At 33.9% G+C, this 22,631-nt stretch overlaps 1 protein-coding gene across 1 annotated transcript in view; it reads left to right on the top strand.

The window, feature by feature from the left end:
* Positions 1-22,631, top strand: part of REC114 (REC114 meiotic recombination protein) — a 111,315-nt gene that overhangs the window by 7,000 nt on the left and 81,684 nt on the right. Inside the window, exon 2 of the mRNA XM_074284870.1 lies at positions 17,840-17,929. Within this exon, the coding sequence (XP_074140971.1) occupies positions 17,840-17,929 (90 nt within the window). The remainder of the gene's footprint in view (positions 1-17,839; positions 17,930-22,631) is intronic.

Genomic DNA, 22,631 nt, shown 5'->3' with positions numbered 1-22,631 from the left:
CCCGGTCTGGCAAGTCACTTAACTCTGCTTGCTTCAGTTTACTCATCTGTAAAATGAGCTGGAGGAGGAAATGGCCAACCAGATCTTCTCTGTCCCAGCTTTCTGGGATGGGGCCCCTTCTCTTTTGCTTACTCATTTTTAGCAGCTTATTGGTGGTTAATTTTAGTACAGAATTAGATACTGCTTCTGAGGGATGGGAGGTAACACCTCAGGATTGACCTTAGCTTCTCCTCTCTCCCCTGGGCCTCCATCAGTGATCAGCCGGGCTGTTCACCTGAAGCTCTCTTAGTCCCTGTGGTTTCCAGCAGCTGCTGCCCCGACTCCCCCTGTTTGGAACCAAACCAGGGGCTCTTCTGCGAGGGAGCAGTCAGCAGGGCCTCTTTGATGGCAGGGCCAGTCTTTGTGCTCCCTTTGTCCATTCCCATAGCTTGGGTGGATCCCTCCACCACCATCGCAGGACTTCCCAGCTTCCCTGACCAGCCATCTGAGCCCTGCACTGTCCTTGGGCGGCCTTGGGCACCGCCAACCCCAGCTCTGGCTTGTCTTCTGAAACAGTCTTAGGCTAGACAGCTGCTGTACCTGGACTTTAAATACTTCTACTCCTCTAAAGTTTGCTTTGAGACATTATTTTAAATTATTTGTGGGGTATTTTGGTAGAGTCAGGTGATTTCTTGCCTTGTTATTTGCCATCTTCCTGGAATTCTGGAAGTGAGGTTCTTAATAAGATATATAAGAATTTTTAATGCAACCCCAACATTTAATTTAACCTATCTCTGTTGAATTCACAAAACTCAGATCTGAGTTTTTCATGCCTATGCTCTGTCTTTCTCATGATAGCCATTAGAATGACTTCTAGTACCATCTCCTCCACTCACTGGCTTTTCATTTGTATGTGTCTTAATTTCTTCTTTTATAAAAGAAGGATATAGGACTAAATCAGTCTGTGAAGTTTGAGTCGAGTGCCTCATTAAACAGATTGTTTTTTTATATTTTATGTATTTAGCATCTATTAATAGATTTCTAATTATTCATTTCAAAATGGTTTTTAAAAGTTAATTTAAGTGATGACTTGCTTTGAAATGAAATTTAATACAGGTTTTTCAGACTACAAGATTAATAAAATATAACATATTTGGCTATTTTTCTCTTTTTCTAACAGGAAAAAGGGTCAGTTTATATTTTGATAACTGGAACAAAAAAAGATTGACCTACTTGTGCCATTTTTTAAGTAAAAGAAAGGTAATATAAGATTTTTGCCTTGAAATGAATTTTAAGTGAAAAAATCCAGGTTCTAATAGGATTTTATGCTTTGGATTCTTTTAACAATTTTTTAAGAAATTTCATGATACAAAATAAAGTCACACTTAAATTACTATGTCTGCCTCATTATCTGACCACAACATTCATTACTAATTTGTGCTTGCCTTCGTCACAGGATAATTCAATTGTGTGAGTAATTACACCACAAGAAGATAATAATTTTAATCCTAATTTGAGAGGATTAGTACAACACTATTAAAATGATAGAAAAAGTATTAGTACTGTCTTGATTCTGATCATTTCCCTTTTCTCTGAGAAACATTGCAATAGGGGACAACGTAGCACCTCACTACATCATTTTGTTTGTCATTACACAGGATTCCAAAATACAGCCATGAACTGACCTATAAATTTTGAATTCAAAATAATTTTCACATTTCTGGGCAACCAGAAAAGAAATCTTCAGCCACTGCTTTTACCCTCAAAGGTGAATGAGTGATCAAGGAGTATCTTGTGAATTAAAATGTTTAGCATTTAGATGTTTTGAGAGTTTTCTGAGCAGTAAAGAAGAGTCCTAGCTTTGAGTTTAGGAAATACTTTTTTTCTACTCTTTGGCTAAACCACTAAGAAATACTGTGACTTTATGCAACCTCTTTGGCTTTCCTTGATCCTTATCAATAAAAATAAGAGACTTATTTGTAGTGTGTTAGAAAGAAATACTGGAAATTTAATTGGGGAACGCTTGTTCAAATCCTATCATTGTACATAAACTGAAGGACATGCCATGTTCATTTAGTCCCAGTTTCTTCATCAGTAAAATAAAAGGGTAAGTATAGATAATCTCTAAGATCCTTTTTAGCTCTTAAGTTTTACTAATTTATGAGGTTCCTTTAAATATGGCATTCAGTGATTTTATAGATCTGTGTCATTTACACCCTTCTAATTAAGCTCTTGATCCCAATGTCAAGGAGAGAGAATAGGTTTCTGTAGTCCCTATTTAGGCTATTTTTCCATACACATATTTTAAATGATTAAGTACAAGACTGTTTAATCTGTAACGTATTTGAAGTATGTCCTATAGTGGTATTTAACTTTCAACTATACTTAACCACCCTTTACAATGGTGTTTTTATAGGAAAACACATCTAAACAACTGACTTAAAATATAGTTTCTATTCATTCATAAGTGGGGATGATTTGTGGTTTCTTCTGTTTGCTTGAAGCAATAACTCAATTTCATTGTGACAAATGTATTTTTCCCATGAAGGATAGTGGCAGATAAGAGTTCAGTATCTATTGGCAAAAATAAATTCCTAAATATTGAACTTTTTGTGTGTGTCTCCAGGGAAAAATATAATCTAAGAAGTTTTTAGTAGGCTTAGTAACAAAAGACTAGTTTAAAGATATAATAGTTGCCATGAAATTTTTTAAAAAGTCTGTTTTATATGATATGATTTCATCAGTGTGTATGAGTTTCTGTAACTCCTCCATGCAGTTTTACCCATTATGACTCTTGTGCATGTTTTTTCCCCCCACTTCAACAAATGAGATAGTATTTGTGAAGCACTTAGCACTATATTCCCCTTTCTCTTTTCTTTTCTTTCCTTTCCTTTTGTCTTGATCTTGAGCATATCATTAAATTGGTTGGGTTTTCCCATTTGACGTTTCACATTCTTCACAGGTCCATCTCTTTTTCAGGTTATAAATATCTTTGATGTCCTTGTTGATTCTTCTTGACTAAAACTCATTGTTAGTAATAAGATGGTGAAATTTAGCTACCCACTGTTTCTTTCTATTGCTCTTTGAAGTATATGTAATTTGAGTTGTTTGTAATCTCTTCTGAGATCCCCTTCAGTGATTCATGGCTGTATGTATTCATGGGAGAATGTTGGTATTCCTTTGGCAAATCAGAAAGAAAAGTATTAAAATGACTACTAAAGTGACTCCAACTTGGGAGTCTACTCAATGTGGCATCTGAAAAATGAATCAAGAAATATTTCCTTGTGTGAAATTGAATGAGGGACATATGTCAGTTTGTCACTGATTTAGTACATATTCTAAATTTAGTCCAACTTCTAAATTGGTGGCGTTATTCATGAATGTTTGGCAAAGCATATCTAGACAATAGTTTGTTTACATGTGAATGAGGTTTTTAGTGGATTGCAAGCTTAATATGTATAGGACAGCAACCAAAGAACTAGTCCAGTGTTTGAGAGAGGTAGGGTTTAAGGTAGTAGATATACCAGGTTCAGTGGACAGAAAGACAAAGGAAACTGTCTCTGTCTTAAAGAGTTTGTTTTTTACTAGCAGAGTGGCCAGACTGCAAAGGGCAGTCCCATGGTATGTGGTCAAATCCGAGGCATTCTGAACATTACATTTTAAGGAGGATATTGGCAGAGTGGATAGAGTGTCATACCTGGAGTCAGGAAGATCTGACTTGTATGCTGTATGATCCCAGGCATGTCACTTAACCTCTCTTTGGCTCAGTTTCCTCATGAAAATAAAATGATATAATAATTATAAAGCACTTAGCAAAATGCCTAACATAGTTAAGTATTATATGGGTATTAGTTATTATTATACTATGATAATAATAACCTAGAAGAAGATGACTTAGAATGAAGAGCCTTGAGTAGGAGGTAAGATTGAAAGAACGAGGGTTGTTTAGTCTGAAGAAGAGAAACAGACTTGGAAGTTATGGTAGATGTTTTTAGTTATTTGGAAGGCTATCATAATGAAAGATGGATTAGCTTAAGCTGCAGGGTACTTATAAGGCAGAATTTGGAACAACAGGTAAAAGATATTTCAGTCAAAAATTAGGTATTACATAAGGAAAAACTTTCTAACAATTAAAGCTATATAGAAGTTAAATTAATTGCCTTGGAAGATAACACCTCTCCTGCTTTTATTATAAATCTTTAGTTAAAAGTTGATTGATCACTTATTGGGGTGTGGTTGATTATAGTATATGAACAAGTTAAACTAGATGGTTTCTGGGTACCCTTCTAACTTGAGACCTGTGAATAGAGATGTAACTAACAATCCTTTTGATGGTAGGACTAGATAGTGAAGAAACTGAGAAAAACCAAGAAGTTGTGCTGCTAGAAAAGAACAGTTCTGGGATGTTGTGTATTGGTGTTGGAATCCAGCTCCTGTAGTGAGATGAAGGATGTGACATACTGGGGCCAGGCAGAGAAGTCCTGGTTATGAACACTTCAAAGTTTATTGATCAGAGAGAGACACAAATATATGAACACTTCAAAGTTTATTGATCAGAGAGACACAAATATATGAACACTTCAAAGTTTATTGATCAGAGAGAGACACAAATATATATATATGTATACATATATACATATATATATATATGTATATATATATATATATATATTTGGTCATAGGTTTGATACAAAGTACTCTTTTAAAATTCCTATAGCCTAACAAAATCTTCTATGATGTAAATTATTAAACCTCTTAAGCCCTGGATCTTGGTTACTTAGAGATGTAAATAGTTAAGATATGCATCAGAGTTATTATACAATTATCTCTGGTATCTTTCTCCCAAATACCTTTAGTCACCTGTAGACATTCTTTCCTGTCCTAAATCCAAAGGTTTTAGGTTTTTTTTTTTAATTTTATTTTAATAGTTTTTATTTACCAGATATATGCATGGGTAATTTTACAACATTGACAATTGACAAACCTTTTGTTCTAATTTTTCCCCTCCTTTCCCCCCCCCCCCATGGCAGGTTGACCAATACATGTTAAATGTGTTAAAGTATAAGTTAAATACAATATATGTATACATGTCCAAACAGTTGTTTTGCTGTACAAAAAGAATTGGACTTTGAAACAGTGTACATTTAGCCTGTGAAGGAAATCTAAAATGCAGGTGGACAAAATTAGAGGGATTGGGAATTCTATGTAGTGGTTCATAGCCGTCTCCCAGAGTTCTTTCACTGGGTGTAGCTGGTTCAGTTCATTGCTGCTCTATTGGAACTGATTTGGTTCATCTCATTGTTGAAAATGGCCACATCCATCAGAATTAATTGTCATATAGTATTGTTGTTGAAGTATACAACGATCTCCTGGTCCTGCTCATTTCACTTAGCATCAGTTCATGTGAGTCTCTCCAGGCCTTTCTGAAATCATCCTGTTGGTCATTTCTTACAGAACAATAATATTTCATAATATTCATGTGCCACAATTTATTTAGCCATTCTCCAATTGATGAGCATCCACTCCGTTTCCATTTTAAACATTCTTGCACATACAGGTCCCTTTCCCTTCTTTAAGATCTCTTTGGGATATAAGCCCAATAGTAACACTGCTGGGTCAAAGGGTATGCACAGTTTGATAACTTTTTGAGCATAGTTCCAAATTGCTCTCCAGAATGGCTGGATGAGTCACAATTCTACCAACAATGTATCAATATCCCTGTTTTCCCACATCCCCTCCAACATTCTGCATCACCTTTTCTTCTCATTCTAGCCAATCTGACAGGTGTATAGTGGTATCTCAGAATTGTCTTAATTTGCATTTCTCTGATTAATAATGGCTTGGAGCATCTTTTCATATGACTAGAGATAGTTTCAATTTCTTCATCGGAGAATTGTCTGTTCATATCCTTTGATAACTTATCAATTGGAGATTGGCTTGATTTCTTATAAATTAGAGTCAATTCTCTATATATTTTGGAAATGAGGCCTTTATCTGAACCAAAGGTTTTAGTTTTTAATCCAAAGAGTAGTGTTTGCATTTTGCTTCAGTCACTACGTTATTTGTTATATTGACAAGCAGTCTCTGCTATTTCAATAAGGGAGATTTGGTGAGCCAAGTTACTGTAAGACTCAACCTGGAATGGAGTCTTACCTCCTGACCCTCTATATGTTGATTTTGTTAACTTTTGATTTAGTAGACTGGATATACCTACTTTGAAGAATCAAGGAGCAGAATCTTTGTAATTCCAAGAAAGAGAAGCAGAATGGATATAGTTGAGAGATTCAAAGACATGAGATCTAACAATGTTAATTTCTCCTTTAATCCAGATACATATTGCTTTAAAATAATTTGTTTTTAGCTTATTATATAGAAAATGTATTTAGGCTAAAAAGAAAGTTTTCCAGCCAAACACTAACTATTTATGACTGTTAATTGAGGTGACTGAGTCAAATATTGATAGCTGAATTGAAAAAGGTAGGCTAATTTAATAACCAATAATCACATTCATAGAAATGGGTGTTAAAATTAAGGCTAATCAAATCTCATGCTTTAATGCCTAAGATTTTTGCTACAGAGGACTGGAATGTTTGTTCATCCTCCCTTCCTCCCTCCCTTCCTTCCTCCCTTCCTTCCTCCCTCCCTTCTTTCCTTCCTTCCTCCCTCCCTTCTTTCCTTCCTTCTTTCCTTTCTCCCTTTCCTCTCCCTTTCCTATTATTAGTTTTATCTGAATTTTAAAATTGTTTTGTTTGCTTTCCCCTAAAACATTCAGGACCTTTCTATTCATGAAAATAAAATCTTAGACTTGATTTGAAAAGCAAGATCACTTTTCATTAGTGTGATTGAATCTGTAACTTTATTGAGATAATTCATAAGAGCTTCCTCAGCTACTTAGTAGGGAAGCAGCTGATGACCTACTTGAAATTTTTGTTTACTTCAGGATTTTGTATTGTAAAATTCAGTAGTTTGGATCAGTGAAAAATATTTATGTGAGGAATTTAAGAACTTGCATTTATATTGTGGGCATTTAAAAAAAATCTATAATGACTTTTCATATATATCATGTTTGATGATCACAAAACCAATAAATGAATATAATTTAATGTATTCAAATCTTGTCTCAATACTTAATTGGTAGTTCCAAAGTCATGATCATATAAAATGTAATTTTGTCTTAATATGAAAATTCTAATCAAGTGATTCTCCACTTGATAAATGGTCAAAGGATATGAACAGACAATTTTCAGATGATGAAATTGAAACTATTTCTACTCATGAAAAAGTGCTCTAAATCATTATTGATCAGAGAAATGTAAATTAAGACAATTAAAAGCTAATCTTAATCAGATTTTAGCCAATCTGACAGGAAAAGATAATGACGCATGTCAGATGCTTTTTCTGCATCTATTGAGATAATCATATGGTTTTTGTTAATTTGTTTATTGATATAATCAATTATGCTAATAGTTTTCCTAATATTGAACTGGGACACTGATACATTGTTGGTGGAACTGTGAATACATCCAGCCATTCTGAAGAACAATTTGGAACTATGCCCAAAGGGTTATCAAACTGTACATACCCTTTGATCCAGCAGTGTTTCTCCTGGGCTTATATCCCAAAGATATTTTTTTAAAAATAGTTTTTATTTACCAGATATATGCATGGGTAATTTTACAACATTGACAATTGCCAAACCTTTTATTCTAATTTTTCCCCTCCTTCCCCCCATCCCAGATGGCAGGTTGACCAGTACATGTTAAATATGTTAAAGTATAAATTAAATGCAATATATGTATACATGTCCAAACAGTTGTTTTGCTGTATAAAAAGTATCGGACTTTGAAATAGTGTACAATTAGCTTGTGAAGGAAATCCAAAATGCAGGTGGACAAAAATAGAGGCATTGGGAATTCTATGTAGTGGTTCATAGCCATCTCCCAGAGTCCTTTCACTGGGTGTAGCTGGTTCAGTTCATTACTGTTCTATTGGAACTGATTTGGTTCATCTCATTGTTGAAGATCAGTATTGATCATCATATAGTATTGTTGTTGAAGTATACAACTATCTCCTGGTCCTGCTCATTTCACTCAGCATCAGTTCGTGTAAGTCTCTCCAGGCCTTTCTGAAATCATCCTGTTGGCCATTTCTTAATATACCATAATTTATTCAGCCATTCTCCAATTGATGGGCATCCACTCAGTTTCCAGTTTAAACATTCTTGCACATACAAGTCCCTTTCCCTTCTTTAAGATCTCTTTGGGGTATAAGCCTAGTAGTAACACTGCTGTGTCAAAGGGTATGCACAGTTTGACCACCAAAGAGATCTTAAAGGAGAGAAAGGGACTCACATGTGCAAAAATGTTTGTGGCAGCCCTCTTTGTAGTGGCTAGAAACTGGAAATTAAATGGATGCCCATCAATTGGAGAATGGATGAATAAACTGTGGTATATGAATATTATGGAATATTATTATTCTGTAAGAAATGACCAGCAGGATGATCGCAGAGAGGCTTGTAGAGATTTACGTGCTGATGCTGAGTGAAATGAGCAGGACCAGGAGATGATTGTACACTTCAATAACAACAATGAGGATGTATTCTGATGGAAGTGGCTCTCTTTGGCAGTGAGAAGATCCAATTCAGTTCCATTTGATCAGTGATGAACAAAACCAGTTACACCCAGCTTCTTGAAAGAACACTTGGAAATGAGTGTGGATTGCTTACATTTTTGTTTTTTTTTCCCAGATTATTTTTACCTTTCTAAATCTGATTTTTCTTGTACAACAAAAGAACTGTACAAATATGTACACATATATTTAAAATGTACTTTAACATTTATGAGACTGCCTGCCATCTAGGGGAAGGGGCGGAGGGAAGGAAGGGAAAAGTTGGAACAGAAGTGTTTGCAAGGGTCAATGTTGAAAAATTACTCATGCATGTGTTCTGTCAATAAAAATCTATAATAATAATAAAAAAATCCTCAAGGGAAAAAATAAGAAAATTCTAATAATTGTATAATTCATCTTAAATAAATTGGAGATATTTTTGTTTAAAGTTACATATGATGTATACATATATGTATATGCTGATTTTTTTTTTCTTTTCTCTTGATACATGAAACCATAGAGCAGTTTTAATTATAAGCCATCAATACTTCTGATGGGTGGTTAGGTGGCGCAGAAGTCCTCAGAAGTCAGGAAGACTCATCACCTGAGTTCAGATGTGGCCTTAGATACTTTCTAGGAGTATGATCCTGGGCAAGTGACTTCACCCTGTTTGCCTCAGTTCCTCATACGTAAAAAAATAAGCTGGAGAAGAATATGGAAACTGCTCTGGTATCTTTGCCAAGAAAATGGGACCTTACAAATGGGGTCACAAAAAACTAGACACAAGTGAAAAAATGATTGAACAACATGTTTCTGAACTATGTTAAAATGTAGTGAGGAAATATTTAACAGAATAAATAAAGATACAATAAAATACATATAATGTTAATATGTGATTTTTCTAAGTCATGATGAGGCCCATAGGGATCCTCATGTACAGTTCAATGGTCCCCATTTCCATTTGAATTTGATACCATTGCTTACAGTATACGGTGAGTAGAAATAGGTGGTACCAAATGTGAAAAATACCACAATGTTATATGAAGTGATACTTGTTTTTTTATCATAAGCATAAACCACTGCTGAAAAGCTGCTGTGGTATTTCATGTCTTTGAAAGGCATATACCAACTATCATAATACATGTTAGTTTTAATCTGAAAGTTCTGCAGTAACTAAATGGTGTTGATTTTGGATTATGTATAATTTAGCACAATTGTCATGTCATGTCAAGTTCAAAACTAATATATATTACATTTGTTGAATGTTCAGATTTTTGTTCTTGACCTTTAGCTTGGTCACTGAAATAGAAACATTTCTCAACTTTGAATAATTTATTCTGTTTGGATTTAAAATATTTCAAGGAAGTGCTAATTTGTCAGTTCCTAGAATAAATTTTGACAGCCATAAATAAACAAGTGCATATTTTGTACAGATATTTGGAAGTCAGGAGTTCAAATTTGATCTCAGACATTTAACATTTTCTAACTGCGCGACGTTGGGCAAGTCACTTAACCTAAATTGCCTCAGCAAAAAAAAAAAAAAAAAAAAAAAGAAAGAAAAGAAAGAAAGAGAGAGAGAGATTTGGATTTCATGTACAGTATAATATCTAGTTTTAATTTTTATGGCTTGTTAGAATGATATCAATAGTATAGTGTTATAACTCTCCTGTGTAGAAAACTGAAATTGTTTTGTGATTCTATTCCACCAGCTTCAAAGAGTAATCTGAAAAATTATGCATTCCAGGAGAGGAGTATGTTTATGTAGAGATATTTTCTTACTCAGGCTCCCCAGTCAGTAGATCCCTAGCCCAAGACCTTAATGGGTAGATCTCTAACAAGTGGCCAGAGACAGGTCATTCATATCTGAACAACCAACCAACCACATTCCAGAGGATTATTTAATTCTTACCTGGCTTTGATGTAGACTAACTTTATGAGTCAAGGAGACCTGGGGTGGGGAAGGGTCACAAGTTAGTACAGCAAATGACTGGACCTGAGGTCCCATTATATCAGTGTTCACACCCACCTGGACAACTTTAGCTAGTAATGTTTGTATCTTGTAGTCTTAACCCTATAAATGACTCTGTGATCCTTTGATGGCCAAGATTATTACTGACAGAACAATATTACCAGGCTGGTTGTAGTAGGATAAAAAACCTTGTTAATGAAACTTTTGAAACTGAGAGACTTAATGGAGAGCTATTTTGGCTAGCTGAGAAAAACTGTTAGTTTTTTAGTTCTGCATCTAGTGAAAAAGTAGTAGTTGCTCTTATCCAGAAGTCTTTTTGAGTAAATGAAAATTTGAATGATGCAGAGTACAAGATAAATAACAATTTATACTATAATGACATTGTAAAATGATTTAGTTCTGATCAACTCAGTGTTCAACCATGATTCCAAAGGATTGATAATGAAACTTCCCATCTTCTGTTGAAAAGTTTAGGGATTAAATATATAGAATAAGATACAATTTTGGCCATGCCCATTATATATTTGCTGATACAGGAATTTGTTTTGCTCATCTGTATATTTTTGTTGCAAGGATTTTGTATTTCTTTCTTTTTCAGTGGGATAAAGATGTAAGTAAGGGGAATAAGTGCTCATTTTTAGAATTTATTTGAAAAATAAAGAATGCAATTAATAAAATTAAATATGTATAGCAAATAAAAACTTAAGTACATTTTATTTACAAGGAATGAAAAAGGAAGTTATTAGCATTGACCGTTTTAGAATAATTGAGGACATGGGTGATATACAGTTGTAGCCAATGGTTCTAACTTTGTCCCCAACTGAATTTCTAGCTAGTTTTCTAACATGCAGCAAAACAGAGACATTTGAGTATTATTTCTTCTCCTTACTTCTTTCTCTTGAAATTGTCAAAAATCATGACATAATAGAAGGTTTTAAATTTGGAATTAGAAGGATCTGTTCATATCCTGATGTAGCCATTTGTTGTGTGACCTTGAACAAATCAGTTTTCACTTTCCTCATCTGTGAAATGAAGTAGGTAGGATGAATTCCCTCCTAGTTTTGAAACTTGTGATCATGTCTTCATAATACAGATAGGGAGTTAGAAGAAGAAGGAAAACAAGGGTGAGGAAAACAAGGGTGATTGATGAATTGTTAGGAATTTAGAAAGGGTAATTCAGTGAGAACAGTGGATATAAACATCCCCTTCCCTAAAAGTCTGTGATCTACTATCCCACAAGGTCATATATTCTGGGGAAAAGTGGGCTCAAGCCTAGAGAAACAGGATGGCACATAAGTAACTCACAGCTCTGGCTTATTAGAAACCTCCTTCTTCCCATTTATAAGGGTCTCATAAAGTCCCTTAAGCATCAGGAATTTTATATCCATCTATCCTTGGTTGCAGATACAGACCCTGCTGTCAGCTGACCTAGAGATGCAGCTAGGCTGATGATAGAATATAGGAAGTTCATCATCCTCCAGATCATTTGAACCTCACAAGTCCCTCCCCTAACTGGGCAGAGGTAAAATAGAGGTCGGATAGAATAAAATGGGAAGGTTACATGAAAGATGGGAGAGTGGGGAAGTAGATTTGTCCAGATCTGAAGCAGAGGTCTGTCCTTCCCTTCTTTCCTACTCTCCTTCCTCATCTCCAGCTCCTAGCCTGCTTGACTTCCTTCTGGTCTCTATGATTACAGTCATCCTTCATCTGAATCCTATTTTTAGAGTGTTTTGGGATTTTCTTACATCTCACTTCTATTTTTCTTTTAGAGAATCCTGCAATACCAAGAACAAAAAAGACAGTGTGGTGTGTTGAATAGAGAGCTTGAAGCTCAAGACTTACCAGCCACCCAAAATAAGTTGTTTAATCTCTCAATGTCCTAGACAACTTTGTGAAACTAAAAATTTCAGAGGTGCCTACATGTATTAGCATAAAGACTTTCCTTAACCAGCAAATGATGGAAACCACAGGTCTAAGCTTTACCATTATCATGGCATGTAGGTATTTCATATTAAATCAATGAAAATTCCAAGCCCCTGGTAGATAAGGAGACAAGTGGAGGTATTTATCTGCTGAGCAGTCTGAGCTATTAGGTTTACCATATAATAATGTGACCTCAATAACTACTTTCCATTATGTGAAGAGTGGCAAAAATGCTGTAGCTGTAGTTCCCCTGATCTTGTCCAGAGTTATACATACTCCAGTGACAATTAATGCATGATTGCAGTGGTTCTTTTTTTGAGTCCTGACTTAAGAATGTTATGGATTTTTCTTATGGATCACTTGTGTGACTATTTTAGAGAATGCTGTAATATCAAGAACAAGAGATGATACTATGGAAACTATTTCTATCGTCTAATTTTTTATTAAATATTTAACTTTTTTCAAGTGTTTATTTTAAAAAATTATGTCCAAGAATTTATATATCAGTTTCATTACTGAATGCAAGGCTTTGCCTTTTATTCTTTTATTAATTCTTAATTTTTTGAATAATAGCTTTTTACTTTCAAATTATATGCAAAGATAGTTTTCAACATTCAACCTTGCAAAACCTTGTATTCTACCCCCCTTCCCTAGACAGCAAGTAATCCAATATATGTCAAACATGTGCTGTTATTCTAAACATATTTCCACATTTATTATGCTGCACAAGAAAAATCAGATCAAAAAGGAAAGAAAATGAAAAATAAAGCAAGCAAACAACAACAAAAAGGTGAAAATACTATGATGCAGAATTGATCATTATATAATCTTGTTGCCGTGTACAGTGTTCTCTTGGTTCTGTTCACTTCACTTAGCATCAGTTCATATCTCTCCAATCCATTCTATATTCATCCTGTTGGTTGGTTCTTACAGAACAATAATATTCCATAATATTCATATCCCATAATTTATCCAGCCATTCTCCAATTGGTTGGCATCCATTCAATTTCCAGTTTCTTGCCACTATAAAAAGGGCCGCCACAAACATTTTTTTTACCTGTTGGGTCTTTTTCCTCCTTTAAGATTTTTGGATATAAACCCAGTAGTAACACTGCTGGATCAAAGGGTATGCATAGTTTGATAACTTTTTGCGCATAATTACAAATTGCTCTCCAGAATGGTTGGATCCATTCACAATTCCACCAACAATGCATCAGTGGCCCAGTTTTCCCATATTCCCTCCAACATTTGTCCTTGTCTTTTCCTGTCATCTTAGTCAGTAGTCAGTATAAGAGGTTTGTAGTGCTACTTCAGAGTTGTCTTAACTTGCCTTTCTCTGATCAATAGTGGAGCACCTTCTAATATGACTAGAAATGCTTTTAATTTCTTTGTCTGGAAGTTGTCTGTTCATATCCTTTGACAAACACATCAGTTGGAGAATGGCTTGTCTTCTTATAAATTTATAATGGATTATAAATGAAACTCAGAACTCATTATTTGACCAAAAAAATTGGGAAAACTAGAAAGCAGTCTGGGAGAAACTAGATTATAGATCAGCATCTTACAATAAGCCCCAAATGGATCTGTGAGTTAGATATTTAGACAAGCTTAGCACCATAAGTAAATTAGGGGATCATAGAAGAAATTACCAGTCAGATCTATACATAGGGGAAAACTTATTACAAAACAAAAGATAGAAAGATCCATAGGAGGTAAAAATGGATAATTTTGGTTATATAAAGTTTTACAAGCTTTTGCACAAATATGAAAGTGCAGCTAAAATTAAAAGCAAGAAATTGGAAAAATCTTTGCATCAAGTTTTATCTATTAAGTGTCTTATTTCTAATGCATATATATGTGTACATAGATATGGAACACATTTAAGTTTATAAGAATTATAAGAGTATAAGAATAACACTAAGATCATAAATTAAAAAGAATTTATAAGAACAAGATCCATTCATTGGTTGATAAATGGTTAAAGGCTATAATCAGATGGTTTTCAGAGGAAGAAATCAAAGCTGTTAGTTTATCAATAGGTATGGGGGGGATGCTCCAAATCACTAAAAATTAAAAAAAATGCAAGTAAAAATAATTTTTATCCCATCAGATTGATAAATTTGAGAAAAAAGAAAAACGACAAATGCTGGAGGGGCTGTGGGAAAATAGCCACATTAATATACAATTATTGGAACTATGAACTAATTAGATCATTCTGGGCAACAATTTGGTACTAAGCCCAAAGAACTATTAAACTTTGCATACCCTTTTACCCAGCAATATTGATACTAGAGCTATATCCTAAAGAGATCAAAGAAAGAAGAAAAGGACCCATGCATGCAAAAATATTTATTTATGATAGTTTTTTTATTTACAAAACATATGCATGGGTAATTTTTCACCATTGACCCTTGCAAAATCTTCTGTTCCAAATTTTCTCCTCCTTCCACACACCCCTTTCCTAGCTGGCAGATAGTCCAGTATATGTTAAATATGTTAAAATATATGTTAAATCCTATACACACATACACACACACACACATACACACATTTATACAGTTATATTGCCGCACAAGAAATATCTGATCTAGGAAAAAAAAAACTGAGAAGGAAAACAAAATGCAAGCAAACATTAACAGAAACAGTAAAAACACTGTTGTGGTCTGCACTCAGTTCCCACAGGCCTCTCTCTGGGTGTATATGGCTTTCTTCATCACTGAACAATTGGAACTGGTACAAAAATATAACAGATGTTTTCATGGTAGCAAAGACTTGGAAATTCAGGGAATGCCCATCATTTGCAAAGTGGCTGAACAAATTATGATGTACGAATGTGATGAAATATTATACTATAAGAAATGATGAAGGGAATGGTTTTAGAGAAAAGTGGGAAGAACTGATGTAAACTGAAGTGAGCAAAACCAGAATAATAATCATATTGTAAAGATGACTTTGAAAGTTTGAGCAACTGTGATTATTGCAGTAACCAATTATAATTCCAGAGGACTAATGATGAAACATGCTAGCCACCTTCAGATAGGAAGGTGAAGGTGTTGGAGGGCAGAATAAGAGGGTGTGGGTGTGGGCATATGTGTGTGTGTACACATGATGTTAATGTGGGAATTTGTTTTGCTTGACTAGGCTCTAGGCTTTATCTCTGGCTGTCCCCTATATGTGGAACACTGTCCTCTCCACTTAGACTCCCTATTTTTCTTTAAGTGCCAACTAAAATGCCGTCTTCGACAGCAAACCTTCCCTAACTTCTCTTTAATTTCAATACTTTCTCTCTTTTAATTAATTCCTATTTATGTAACTTGCTTTGTATATGTTTGTTCGTGTGTTGTTTCCTCTATTAGATTGTAAACTCTTTGAGAACACAGACTCTTTTGCATCTTTTGTCATTTTCAAGGTTTAGCATAGTACCTAGCATATAATAGGTACTTAATGTTTATTGATTGATTTATAATGGTTTTTATTTTTTTGCTTTTCCAAATGGGGTGGTGGAAAGAAGAGAATTCTATGCTGAAAATAAAGTAAAATGGAATTTTTAAAAATATAGGTGGTTTGTTTAGAAAATCCAAGGGGCCCAATAAAGAAACAATTTAAGACATCATGCAATAAAGTTGCAAGTTATAAGGTAAATCCACAGAAAGGAACCATTTTTATATAGTAAAATCCATGATACAATAGATAATTTTGCTAAGTGTTTAACTTTATTAATATATTATGAATTAAGAACTTGAAAAAGTTTTGCACAAACAAAATACATCTAGGATAGAAAGCAAACATTTTTCTCATGCAAGTTGGCTATTCAAAATATATAGACATGTGTATGCATGTTATGTGTATGTATATGTATGTGCACATGTATGTATGTGTATATATACACATATAAAATCTATAAATATGATCAAAACTTATTTCTTAATAGCTCACGTAGTCAAAGGTTATGAAGAAATAGTTCTCAAAAGAAAAATTGTAAATTGTTAACTCATTGTTCTCATGACTTAACCTTAGAACTTTCTTTATCATGCCCCAGAAATTCCATAATCCTAGAAGCTCATAACAACTTTTAGAATTCACAAATCAAAAGTATTCTTGACCTTTGTGGCCTATAGTGCTTCAGTAGATTTTTGCAGAATCTCCATTTTAGGGCAGTTACCAAGGTCAAATTATGTCTTATTTCCCTCTAAGCTGAACTCTGGACATCCTCTGCCATGCCCATTGCACTGAGTACCTTCATATTTCCTCAAATCCCTCACTTCTAAGCTTCCATTAAATGTTGTCTTCCCCCCTTAGAATTTAAGCAGCTTTTGTTTTTATTGTTTTGCTAATTTTTTTTTCTCTTTCTCCTTTTAAAAAAAATGTCTTTATATGTATTATTCTCTCTAAGAGGAACAAGGAGAAATTTAGGAAGAAGTCTAAGCAGTGTACAAATCAATAAATCAATAAAAATTTATAAAAGAAAGTTTATTATTGAAAATTCTTTCAAACCTTTTAGATATTAAGAAAAAAATAAAAAACTATAGGTTGCAATTCTTAGACATTTGGGAATCCATGCTGTCTTGAAAAAGATAGCCATCAGCTCTTTTCGTAGTGGCTAGAAACTGGAAGATGAACGGATGTCCATCAATTGGAGAATGGTTGGATAAATTATGGTATATGAAGGCTATGGAATGTTATTGCTCTGTAAGAAATGACCAGCAGGAGGAATACAGAGAGGCCTGGAGAGACTTACATGAACTGATGCTGAGTGAAATGAATAGAACCAGAAGATCACTGTACACTTCAATGCTATATGAAGATGTATTCTGATGGAAGTGGATATCTTCAACATAAAGAAGATCCAACTCACTTCCAGTTGATCAATGATGGACAGAAACAACTACACCCAGAGAAGGAACACTGGGAAGTGAAAGTAAATTGTTAGCACTACTGTCTATCTACCCAGGTTGCTTATACCTTCGGAATCTAATACTTAATGTGCAACAAGAAAATTGGATTTACATACATATATTATATCTAGGTTATATTGTAACACATGTAAAATGTATGGGATTGCCTGTCATCTAGGGGAGGGAGTAGAGGGAAGAAGGGGATAATTTGGAAAAATGAATACAAGGGATAATGTTATAAAAATTACTCATGCATATATACTGTCAAAAATTATTAAAAAAAAAAAAAAAGATAGCCATTCATGAATGGTCATAAGCTAAGAAGGAAACCAATGTGGCTATTTTCCATCATACCGTAACTGTTTTACTTATCTTGTCTCTTCTCTCTCTCTCTCTCTTTCTCTCTCTCTCTCTCTCTCTCTCTCTCTCTCTCTCTCTCTCTCTCTCTCTCTCTCTCATTTTGTAGGTATTTGATTCTAATGATAAATCTGGTTCTCTTGTTCTCACCATAGTTGTATCAGGTCACTTCTTCATCTCCCAAGGATCAACCTTATTGGTAAGTTTAGTTATCAATGTCTCATGATAAACATATTTTAAGTTATCTTATTTTTGTATCAGTCTTGATTTTTATAATGCATTCAGAATGCTTCATAAACTTTAAAAATACTATCTAGATCAATTCTGACAGTTATAGTCGCTACTATTACTAGAAATATGGACTTGACCTATGATTTTACTGATATGATGAATTCCCTTCGTGAGGAAACTCCATCTACTCATGCCAGGTTGGCGTGTTCTTTACAGTTGAGGAAATTGCATAGATTTGCTCAGTCACATAGCCAGTATGTGTTAAGATGCAAGATTTGAAGCCAGGACTTCTGGGCTCCAAATCAGGTCTGCTGTCCACTATGCCTTAGTACCTCTGTTATTATGGTTAATGCCACTGTTGTAAAATCCTTTCTTGTTCAGTGGAGGTCAGAAAGAAGATTGGGATAAGTCATTATGCTGTTTTTTTTTAGTTGTGTAGACAAAATAACTGCTTTTTTGCAATTGAATGAAAGCATTAGTATTTAAGCTCTTCTGCTCTAGGCTCCCTGGAATCATCTTTGGTAACAAACTCCAATAGTAGACAGGATGATGGGAACAGTTTATTCCATGCTCTGGTTTCAGTACAGGTTAGTTAATTGGTAGAGTTCTGCAGAATATTTGGGGGGATTTTTTGTCATTTCTTAGAACGTGAGCTTCTAAAATATAATTCTAGTCCGCAAACCATTTCTTGAGAAGTGTTTGATAGTTTCCATATTATTGAAGCCTGCAGCTATGTAGTACCTGGTTACCTGTATTTCCTTGCATCTTTTACATGGACTATTGTGTCTGGGCTTCTTACGGATAATCCTCCTGTAATTTCTAGCAGCACTAACCTGGTCTTAAATTGCCATCATAAACCCTTTTGCCATTGTTAGGTTAAATGAGTTCTGCTTATTTCAGAAGAGTTTGCATAGGTTTTTGATCTATTTCTGTATATGACCTTCCAGTAATTAGTCTGAATTTATTTCTTTAAGTAATCTCCTTCCTGTCCTAGGGATTCTCAAAAGTCTTCCTCCACACCAAAATTTGAAAGTGTCGATTCTGTGGCCCTCAGCTTTCCTTGTAGCCCAGCTCTCACAAACATACTAGGAGGAAAACTCTAGTTTTGACTCTACGGACCTTTGCTGGTAAGGGGATTTTTCTGCTTTTTAGTATGCTCTCCAGATTTGTCACAACTTTTATTCCAAAGAACAAGTCTCTTTTAATTTTATGGCTTCAGTCAACTGTCTACAGTGACTTTTGAGCCCAAGAAAATAAAATCTGACACTGCTTCCATTTCCTCTCCTTCCATGTGCCAGGAAGTGATGAGACCGCTGGCCAAGATCTTAGATTTTTTTATGCTCTCATCTTTTACCTTCATTAAGAAGCTTTTTAATTCTCCTTCATTTTCTACCATCAAAGTGCTATCCACATATCTGAGATTGTTGATATTTTTCTGATCAACTTAATTCTGGCTTTTGATTCATCCAACTGGCATTTCAGGTAATGTATTCTGCATATAAGTTAAAGGTCTTGTCATATTCCTTTATCAATCTTAAACCAATCAGTTGTTCCATCTTCAACTCTAACTGTTACTCTTAACTAACATTCAGATTCCTTAGGAAAGAAAGGAGATGAGCTAGTATTCTCATCTCTGAGGATTTGCCACATTTTTTATGATCCACATAGTGGCTTTAGTGTAGTTAGTATTGCATAAGTAGACTCCCTTGCTTTCTCTGTAATCTAGAAAGTGTTGGAAATTTGGTCTCTAGTTTCTCTGCCTCTTTGGAAACCATCCTGCTCTTCTGTAATTCTCAGTTCACATGTTATTGAAGCTTAGTTTGCAAAATCTTAAACATAACCTTGTTGGTATGTGAAATGAATGCAATCATTTGGTAATTTGATCGTTCCTAGTCATTGCCCTTGCTAGGATTGGAATATAAACTGATCTTTTTCAATCTAATAGCCATTGTTTAGTTTTCCAAATTTGTTAGCACATTGAGTGCAATATTTTAACAGCATCATCTTTTGGAATTTTAACATTCCATAACATTCATATACCATAACTTATTCAACTCAGTTGGAATATTGGGTTGTTGTTTTCTTTCTTCCTTTTGACTCTGCTATTAATAATAATTACATTATTAACATATTTGTATCAAGAGAGGGATTTGGTAGGGCCCTGCTTCTTTATTTTTAAAGATTTATATAGTGCTGGAATTAGTTGTTCTTTGTATTTTAGTACAGTTCATTTGTAAATACATCTGACCCTGGTGTATTTTTTCCAAGGGAGTTCAGTTATAGTTTGTTCAATTATTTTTTCTGAGATATAGTTATTTAAATTCTCTATTTCCTGGAAATTGTAGTCATTTAATCTCTAAGTGCCTTAGTTTGTTAATGTGTAAAATAGGGATTCTCACAGGGATATTTTAAGGATAAAGTATTTTGCATGTGCTCGTGTGTGTATATGTAGATATAAAATGCTTTGCAAACTAAAAGTATTATACAAATATTGCTTATTATTTGTGATGACCACTTACTTTTCTAGAACTTCACCAAATAGTACATTAATAATACATTTTAGAATTTTGCCAGGAATTAAAGTCAATCTTACTGTCTTATATTCTATTCTTTTTTCCTCTGTTTGAAAATAGATACAAGAAAATGAAGCATATAAGCTAAGCTGAAGATATGTGTTTCACGTCTTTGACATAGAAGGGGAATAAAACCAGCACAGGATCTAGATCTTTTGTGCCAATTCACAGACCAGTAATGTAAGAGCTGTACTCCATTAGTAACCAAAGAAAGGACAAGGAAGTAGTGACATTAAGAGAAGTAGAAAAACAAGATCTTGAAAGCCTTATAGAGCCATGTATACATCTGGGACAGGGCTGAAAATAACAGGAGGCAGTTATAAATGTCTGCAAATTAAATTCATTGGTATACAGTGAGTAAGCAGAACTCAGAAGCATGAACTGATTTTGGGTACAGTAGAATTGGGCAAACATCGTACACAATAACTAAAACAATATAAGTAGAAAAAAACAAAAACCTGAAATTTAATGCAATGTAATTACCATCAAGCTTGGCCCTTTCTTTTTAAATTCTTGGTTTCAAGGATCATATTCAACTAGGTAGGGAAGTAAGGAGAAATTTAGTCAGAGATTAAGTTCTAGTAAATTGGATTGGAAGATGCTATCTGCATCCAGAGAAAACTATGGAGACTGACTGCAGATTGAAACATGCTATTTTCGCTGGGTTTTTTTTTTTTTGTTTGTTTGTTTGTTTTTTTGCTTTTTATTTCTTGTGGTTTTTCCTTTTGTTCTGATTTTTCTTTCACAGCATGAATAATATGGAAATGTATTTAAAATGATTGTAGCTGTATACCTTAGATTGTTCACTGTCTTGGGGAGGAGGAAGATAAAGGACAGGGAAAAAAGAAAATTTGGAACTTAAAATCTTATAAGAATAAATGTTGAAAGCTGTTTTACATGCAATTGGAAAAAATACTATTGAAAAATAAATAAACAAATAAGGCAATTAAAAATTTACTAATTAAATGTTTGGGTAGCATTTAAAAATAATAAATTTCATGTTACAGAATATTAAATGTATCACTTTGCATACCATTGGTACTGAAAATTTTTCTATGCCATGCTTAAAAATGGACTTGCTTTAATATGACATATATGGAAATTTTTTACTTCATTTTTATTATGTCTGATTTACTTTATTGTAGGTGGGAAGAACATGCAAAAACTCCAAAATTATTTAAATAAGTATTCTCTCTTTCCACCCTTTCTGCCCCAATTTCTGTATAACTGTAACAAATCCTATAGCTTTCTAGGTTTTTAATTTATTTTCTTAACATTATTCCTGTAATCAGTGCACATTTATCCACATTTTGAGATTATTTACAAATCAGTTTTATTTTTCTTTTATATTTGAAGTAACTACCGATTATTACTGTTCTATTTTTCATCATGAATGTTTAGTGAAAGAGCTTTCATTACTTCCTATCACAACAATTAGGCAAAAAAAAATATTGAACCAGTTTGCTAAATAAGTCAATTTGAGCACTGTAAGGTGGCAGATTTTAATGAGATTTTGATTTAAGTGATTATCATTGATGGGAACAGGATGTAGAAATAGAATTATGTAAATTATAAACTTAAGATATTCAAGGAAGAGGAAATTAGTTTCCTCTTTGCAAGTGGAAGAACATTTTATAATCCTTTATTATTTTGATTTTACTTAATCTAGTCATATCAGTGTGGAATAAATTATATGTTTTAGTTATTATTAATATATCTTTAGTTATCATAAATATATCATATTAGTGAACTCTGAATCAATTAGTTGGTATTTTCTGTTTTCCATAATACTATAAAAAGTTGGAAAGAACTGTTCCTTAGTGTTAAATATGCTTATAAAGGCATAGAAATTGCCAAAGGATACTGTTTTATGACAATTATTTTGTAGCTACATGGCTTCAAAAATACATTAAGACATAATGTGAAGCATCAGTGAGTTCCGTCTCTAGCATAGTTGGTTCAATTCACAGACAGCTTCACTATTAGTGCATGAATGTATCGCTTTCATACAACCCTACCAACATTTGTCATTTTATTCTTTTGGTCAGCTGTCAATCATAAAAGGTGTGAAACAGAACTTGATTAACTTTAATTTGC

This window comes from Sminthopsis crassicaudata, chromosome 2 (assembly GCF_048593235.1).
Source record: "Sminthopsis crassicaudata isolate SCR6 chromosome 2, ASM4859323v1, whole genome shotgun sequence".
NCBI classification, from domain to species: Eukaryota; Metazoa; Chordata; class Mammalia; order Dasyuromorphia; family Dasyuridae; genus Sminthopsis; species Sminthopsis crassicaudata.
This window is presented reverse-complemented; position numbering and strand designations above follow the sequence as displayed.